This window comes from Limulus polyphemus, unplaced genomic scaffold (assembly GCF_000517525.1).
Source record: "Limulus polyphemus unplaced genomic scaffold, Limulus_polyphemus-2.1.2 Scaffold544, whole genome shotgun sequence".
Taxonomy (NCBI): domain Eukaryota; kingdom Metazoa; phylum Arthropoda; class Merostomata; order Xiphosura; family Limulidae; genus Limulus; species Limulus polyphemus.
This window is the reverse complement of record NW_013666154.1, coordinates 42,892-51,345: the sequence shown is the minus strand read 5'-3', so window position 1 is coordinate 51,345 and position 8,454 is coordinate 42,892. Positions and strand designations below refer to the sequence as shown.

At 34.3% G+C, this 8,454-nt stretch overlaps 1 protein-coding gene across 1 annotated transcript in view; it reads right to left on the bottom strand.

The window, feature by feature from the left end:
• LOC111085674 overlaps positions 1-7,585 on the bottom strand; it is a 57,149-nt gene extending 49,564 nt beyond the window's left edge. Inside the window, exon 1 of the mRNA XM_022385370.1 lies at positions 7,434-7,585. Coding sequence (XP_022241078.1) covers positions 7,434-7,488 — 55 coding nt within the window. The 5' untranslated portion in view covers positions 7,489-7,585. The remainder of the gene's footprint in view (positions 1-7,433) is intronic.
• Positions 7,586-8,454: the final 869 nt, after the last annotated feature.

Genomic DNA, 8,454 nt, shown 5'->3' with positions numbered 1-8,454 from the left:
ATGATGCCATATCTATAGAATATGGTGGGTGGGGGGAGAACTTCCCAACCCAACCCCATAATCTTGTGTTGCGTCAAACATGCCACATGTAGACGTGCATTCTCGTGGAGAAGAATAACACCTTCCGAAGGACGAGTGAAGGGCGTTTCTGATTAAGGGCTTGATTTAAACGTTCCAGTTGCTGACTACAGATCTCTGCATTGGCAGTTCGCCGTGGAATGAGGAGTTCGAAATGAATTACTCCTTTGATGTCTCACCAAATGCAAAGCACCCCTTTCTGCGGTTGGAGTCCAGGTTTTGGGGTCGTAAGTGGTTTTTGTCTAGGACTGAGCCATAGTTTTTGGCGTTTAATATTCGCATAGAGAATCTATTTTTCATCATCGGTGACAATTCTGTACAAAAATGGTTCACGCGCATTATACGCCAGAAGAGACGAAGCAACGTTCACGCGTTGGAGACGATGATCATCGGAGAGTTCGTGAGGCACCCAAACACCTTCTTTATGGAGTTTTCCCACATTCCTTAGATGTTTACGTATTGTTTCATGAAAGACATGCGATTTCAGGTCCATTTCACGAGTGTGTTGCCTTGGATTAGACTCAACAAGCGTCTTCAGAGCATCAATACCAATTCCAACATGTCGGCCCCTGCCATCACAGTTTTTAAGGCTAAAGTCACCTGAACAAAATTTGCTGAACCATCGTTGAAAATGTTTCCATAAACGTCTTTGGTATCCTTTGTGGCTATAGAGGCGTTGTTTCCCTTCTTGTATTCAAACAGCATCACATGCCGAATGTGTGTCTCGTCGTGTGCCATCACTATAAGGAATTAGAGCATACTAAACTTTACACATTATATAGTCTACACTAACGTGGCGTTTAGACGGTTCGTTTAACTATTATATGAGTTGTATGTTTTTTGCGGGTGGTTAATGAAAGTGTTCCAAAACGCGACATTAATTTATTGACGACCTAATACAAACTGGTCAATTTGGAATACGATTATCCTTTTCGAAACAAAAAATATAAAAATATAAAAACAAGCTATGTTTATCCCAATGTATTTAATATTTTCTATCATGATTCATGATAATGATTAATGTTAGGGGTCGCATAGGAATTTGCTCAAAACTTTAATCGAACATTAGGGCAAAAACCTCCTCAAAAAAGTAGACTTATTCTTGAAACAACACTCTGAATCAGCGTTTCCCAAACTATGGGTCGCGACCCACTGGTGGGTCGCAAGCGGAATGTTAGTGGGTCGTAAAAAGTTATACTAGAATTACGCATTAGCTTCGATTAAACGCTGTCTGTCGAGATAGTTCAAGACTCGGGCTTTCATTGCAAGGCTGTTGTTGTATCAAGCAGTATTGTTGATACTTATGTCAAAACAAAAGGTCTTGATTGGAATAAATGTATCGGAATATGTACGGACGGCGCACGGGCTATGTGTGGTAAAAACAGTGGTCTGGTGACCAGAATACTTGAACTTAATCCAAACGCATCATGGACTCACTGCAACCTTCACAGAGCAGCGTTAGTATCAAAATGTATATCTGATGATTTTAAAAATGTTTTGAACACTTCCATTAAAATAGTGAGCTTAATAAAGTCAAAGCCATTGCAATGGCGCTTATTTGAGAAGTTGTGCGAAGAAATGGGAAGTAATCATAAATCACTTCTTCTGCACACAGAAGTACGTTGGCTCTCGAGAGGTAAAGTGCTAACAAGACTTACAGAACTCCGCGAAGAAGTTGCTATATTTCTGGAAGGTAAATACGATTTTGCGAGATATTTGCGCAACAAGGAATTTGTTCTGAGGCTCACGTATTTGGCAGATATTTTTTCAAAACTAAACAAACTGAATTTGTACTTGCAAGGAGCAGAAGGTATCAGTATATTCGCAGTTCATGAGAAAATTCGAGGTTTCATGAAAAACTTGTTCTGTATTGACAACCGAAATTATGACCGTTTTGAAACATTTCAAACCTTTGTAATGGAGAATGAAGCAAAAGTTAATGACGATATAATCATTGAGATATCTGAACACTTGAATAAGCTGAAAGAGAGTTTTGAGTTTTATTTCCTTGAAGAAATGAAAAATATCCAAGAGAAAAAATGGATTATGAACCTCTTTCAGCCTGACATAACGAGTGGGATATCGACAAAAGTTGAGAAATAACTTTTTGATTTATCTGAGGACGCTTCGTTAGAAATGAACTTTAACAGAAGAAACAGAGTGTCTGTTCGAAAACCGTACCCAATCCTTTCCACTGAAGCTTTGAAGGTACTTCTCCTTTTATCATCTTCATATCATTGTGAAGTTGGATTTTCAGCAATGGTAGGAATCAAAAACAAATTCCGAAATAAACTTCAATTGTCAAATTCCTTACGCCTGAAACTAACCCACATTGATGTTGATGTCAATGCCATTCTGGACAGTAACAAGAAACAAGCACATCCTTCACACACGCCTCATTATTAATCAATTAGATAGCATTTATAAGTTCTGGAAATGTTATTGAAAATACGTAAGTATTTTTAAATGTAACTGAAATAAGTGAATATGAATAAATAATATTTTTTATACTATTTCATATGTTTTTGCCCAGTAAATTTGAGTGGGTCGCCATAAGCTGTGTTCATGAATAATGGGTCGCGATTCTAAAAAGTTTGGGAACCCCTACTCTAAATAATAATAAGCAAAATATGTAATTTCACAATAGTAGACAAAATCAAAATTTGTCCATTTATTATTGTTATTGTTTTACAAGCCTAGAGCAAAATCTGCTGGGTATTTTGCACTAAAACCTAGTCAGATATACTACATGAAGGACAGCGAATGTTCATGACCTATATAATAGTTGATTGTTTTTCATTGAAAGTTGATTTACGTGATTACAAATATATATATATATATATTATGGGGGTGCCATCAGCAGATAATATGCCCCCAATTTTCACTGATAAACACCTTAATCAAAGGGCGAGCATGTTTGGTGTGACGGGGATTCGAACCTCAGATTGCGAGTCCAGCGCCCTAACCACCTGGCCATGAGATGTGATGTTGTTTTGAGCGGATGCTTTTGTACTCGACGTGTTTTAAACGCGTGTTTACATTATAACCTCAGGCACAAAGATACCTAGCTCAGTAAATAATTACTTTAAAAGACACGAAGCTTTATTTAAAGCTATGTTTTATTTTTATTTGTTTTATATAAAAAGGTTGCTTTTCTACTGGTAAAAGTTTATACGCGATCAGCGGGAGTTGTGTCTTACTCTAGGCATATACACCCATTGCTGTGCATTAAAAAAGCCAGCATACAAGGCTGGAGATCTACTGCTGGCAGTATGCTCAAGCTACAAATCCCTATTATGACTGCACTATAAAATTATTACAAGTGATATCTACTGTAGTGTGGGATTGAACAGGAATTCTGCCAAAAACTGAGAGAGTAGTTTTGAATTTAATTCGACCCTCTTAATTTTGTCGTGCTGCACAATGTTCTAAGTTTTTCACTTTCTACCATCAAAAAATCCGGTGTTTTCCTAGCGTGCACGTTAGTTGGAAACCACAAATCATGCATTTTCTAGTTCATTAATTGGAAACAGGCACGTGAAATCTTCCCGATTTTGTTGTTGCATATCGATACTCGAGTTGCTATTGTTAATCGTTACTGCAGTTTGCTGTCTCTAGATGGATTTTCGCAACTACATTTCAACATGAACCAGTAGATGATTACCACAGTAGATTTTTCTACTCAGACAACGGTAGTGGTTCTTTCTACCGTTTTTTATACTTAACTGAAATCGTGAGTGTGTATTAATTTATAAGTTATTAAGAACAAATAAATGCACGAAAATGAATACTACAGACACGACTTTGTTTTCAAATGAATACTACAGACACGACTTTGCTTTAAAATGAATACTACAGACACGACTTTGTTTTAAAATGAATACTACAGACACGACTTTGTTTTAAGATGAATACTACAGACACGACTTTGTTTTAAAATGAATACTACAGACACGACTTTGTTTTAAAATGAATACCACAGACACGACTTTGTTTTAAAATGAATACTACAGACACGACTTTGTTTTAAGAATTTCAGGTTAAATAACAGTTTGTTTATATAAAACTTCTGGACGATACATTACTAAATGTACGAGTATAAAACATTATTAATATATAGATTTGAAATGAAATAGATTGCGATTAATCACCTTCAATTTCAAGTGCATTCCAATTAACTTTAATGTAAGATTTTACTGTTTAAAAAATAAAACCTTTGACAGTTTTCTACAGAAATTCTGTACGCATCTACCAAAAGGACCAAAGATACAAAGAGAGAAAAGGATACTTATTAACTGATGGATATAGTTTGGAGGAGAGAGTTGAATAGTAAGAAAATAAATACATTATTGTAAATGTTTAATAACTTTATGCTTATTCGTGAAAGTTGCTGAATTAAATTATTTTATCAACTGACTTCGGTGTGCAATATAAAATAAAAGTAGTTAAATTGTAAGAAAAAGTTTTACATTTTCATAGAACTGAAATTTCATACGGACTTCATTATTCATTGTGTTAAAATTCCATTTTAAGCTGAGGAATTCGTTTCAACAAAGATTACACATTTATCAATACACACGCTGGAACTACATTTCATAAATGAATGTACATATGAACGCAAAATGCGTTGTTTATCATTGTTAATGTATAGAAGTAAGTGCCTGTGCCACGCATTTCTTACCTTTCTAGCTAACGTACCACTAGAGGTACAGAAAACGATCGGAATGAAACGTTTGCAATGATTGTTGTTTTTTCCTGCACATTGGGGTACTTCAAATACTTGAAGACAGCAGCAGATTCGTAAACTAACTTTAAACCACAAGAAGGAAGTTCAGTTTCTTTGTTATTTACATAAGTAAAGTTAAATGAATGTAGTATTTATGTAGTAGACATATTTCCTACAGTATTTAAAGTCCGGCTTCTAAAAAGCTTTTAATGGCTTCGTTTATTTTGTTTTTAAGCGCAAAGCTTTACAACGTATATAATTCTTGTAATCACTCAAGAGATCAAACCCGGAATTGTAGCGTATAAGTCATCAAGTTTAATGCTATGTCACCGATGGACGTCTTTAATGACTTATTGCGAATAATGAATCTGTCTTGGTGTATATATTTGTGATTCATTGAAAACTCAGAACGAATAAGAATTAGAATAATATTAGTTATAATAATCTTATATAGTGTTCGGGAACTCTTTATTTCAATCCTTAATCATAATCGTTACTTCTGCTTTTCAATTAATACGTGATCCAAAGAGCTGAGTGAAGCTACTAATATGAAATAACTGCGTTCGTTGATATAGTAGGAATAAGTATAAAATACAGAATACGAACAACGTAGAAATGGCGACACTGACAAGTTAAAAATGGTTCAGATGCTGTAAACTACCAGGCAACTTTCTAGTTAATAAAAATAGAGAAAATATACTTTACTTTAAACTATTGTGTTTCAAGAAAGTCGTTAATGTCGGATCTATCACCTAAAACAATCTTCATATTCATCAATCGTTTTTTGTTTTGTTTCACAAACCAACGTTTATTAATACAATATACTGTGCTCTGTACATCATGCATCGTTTACATTTACAAACCAACGTTTATTAATACAATATACTGTGTTCTGTACGGCGTGCATCGTTTACATTTGAAACAAATAAAAGCCTACTGTTGCAAATCTTAAAAAAAAAATTTTAAATGAACTAATTTATTTTGTAGCTTTTATAATACTTAAGTCCTACTAAAACAGTTAAAGATAAAATAACAGCAGCCCAAATCAAACAAGCAGGTATTATTTCCAGCGACATAAGCTCATACTGAGAAACATTTATTACATCTGCTGATGCATCAGTGGTTAACATGATTATGAAAACTTTTTCTAACAATGCTATGCGATGATAAAGAATATAGGTGAAAACGTTATTATTTTATTATATATAACGAACTCTAAGAACACCCCTGTAAAACAAACAAAATCTGTATGTAACGTTTAGCAGTATATATATGTATATAAGTAAACAAGGTGTAATATATGCGTGCTGGTTATTAGATAGTAAAACAATAATAATATTTTACATCATTTCCTCTATTTGGTATAATCTGAGTTAAGTACACGAAGCTATCCTTTCGCTGAGCCGATTTATCATAAACTAATCATGAGCAAAAAAATGAATAAAAACCAAACCAAAAATCGAGAATTAACAAAAGGCATTACGTTTCAGTCATATAGAAAAGAAAAGAGAAAAAGTAAACAAAAAAACAGCATGTTATAGACAAAATTTTACCCCATGCATATATCGCAAGTTGTTTGAATTCGAAATGTTCAACCTGAATAGCACCTTAAAACACGCGGGCTAAACGAAGAGATAAGAGACCCTAAGATTCAGGCATACTAGTTTTTAGGATCATTTATTAAAAAGCAAAGAAAAAAAGGGCAATGATCTAAGAGGAACAATAAAGACCTTCACTATCTATTCTTAGATTAATTGAAAAATATGAGGCCCCCAATGGCACAGCGGTATGTCTGCGGACTTACAACGCTAGAAACCTGGTTTCGATACCCGTATTGGCAGAGCACAGATAGCCCATTGTGTAGCTTTGTGCTTAATTACAAACAAACCTTTCAGGTGAAACATTTTCTGTATTTGCTCGAATAGAATCTGTTTGTTTGTGAGTTTTTTTTTGGAAAGGCAATATTATTTTGATATTTTACTTCCGAAAAGAAAAAAAAAAGTGCCTTTAAATGTTCAGAGTATTAAACAAAGGTATTGGAACCCTTTTCTGTTATCCAATTTTATATTTTATAGCTGCGCAAACAAAAATTAGTTCATAAATAAATCATACAACTTTCATTCCAAATATGAACTGTATTATGTAAAGCAGAATTTACCTGTAAAGTTCAAAATCGATTTCACTGTTTTATTTTTCAACTCCTCATCCTCAAGTTCCATCATATGTACGTTTGTCAAATCATTTAGGTTTTACCATCAAACAAATTATTCTTATAGCAAAATATTTTCTGCAAGATTATATAAGTTAAGTTTTAAATGACATTTGAACTCGTGGGATACGGAATAGTGCTGACTCACTCTACGTGTGCACAATATTCTAAAAGAGTAAACGTATGATGTAAATTACTGCAGGGTAAATTATTCGACGCTAGACATTTTTATGAAGCAAGATGGCATTCAGAAGTATGGGATCACATCGTTGGTCTGTTGTATTAACCAGATAACTCTGACGCTAGCGATTATATAAACAAAGGTTGGAAAGAATGCATTAAGCTTAAAATAAGTTAAGATTTACCAACACAAAAGCTTTAGTCGTTACTCATAAACGAACAATTCTGATGAGAACTTACTTGCTAAAGCGTTAAAACAAAGGAGAAGCACACCAATTGTGAATGCTGACTTCATCTCTGCTCGTCACCGTCAAGGAGAATTCAGAAAAAACTACTTAGTATTAGTATGAGTATAACAACCCTCGTGGCTTTACTCAGTTTGATCGCAATGACGTGATGTCAGGAAAGTACTAAATCCATAAAGCTTGCGAGCTCTCGGTTTTCCTGGTGGAATGTAAACAACGCATGCGCAGTGCTTATACCCGAAACACATCATAGAATATTGCATGTATGACACTTACTCCCCACAGTTGAGATTACTGAAGGGAGTATGTGTTATTATTGGACTCCTTGTTGCCTTACAATGTCTGAAAGTTTTATTGATTTGATCTTATGAAAACATTGAAGCTCAAGAAGAACAAGACCCAGAGCTATGTGTATAGGAGTGTACCTGAACATTAGGGCTTTTATAGACATGATAGCGAAGAGAAAATATTCACTATCTATGTGAAACATCTCACAAAAACTGTCTAACTGAAGTTCATTTGAAACAACAAATTGGTCTCACAATTTATTAATCTCACTAAAATAGGTAAGAGCTTTAATAAATGTGGTTCTGCAAGTCACGCACATTTAATTACATGAACCGAAAAGAGAGAGAAGAACATGATACAGCAAACTTATTTAGCTCGCATGTCTCTCACAATAATGTTACTCAGACCACGCTAATCTTATTAGTGTGTGTATGTAATATCGATTGTTTTATTGACGTACAGAATATAAAATTTAAAAACCAGGTACTATAAAGATTTATCAAGCTATCCCATTTTTGCACTCGTTCTTGATTTGTTCGAATCATGTATAGGTGAAAGGTCAAATGTATTAATTTGCTCACTCATTAACAAACATGTTATTGATAATGCTTGGAGATGGCTTGAATAGGTAATGAAGAAAAAATTTAATATAAGTTTAACATAACAGCAAATGTACAACGTTTCGACAAGGTTTTGTCATCATCAGGTACAAAGCTGTCTCCAAGCAT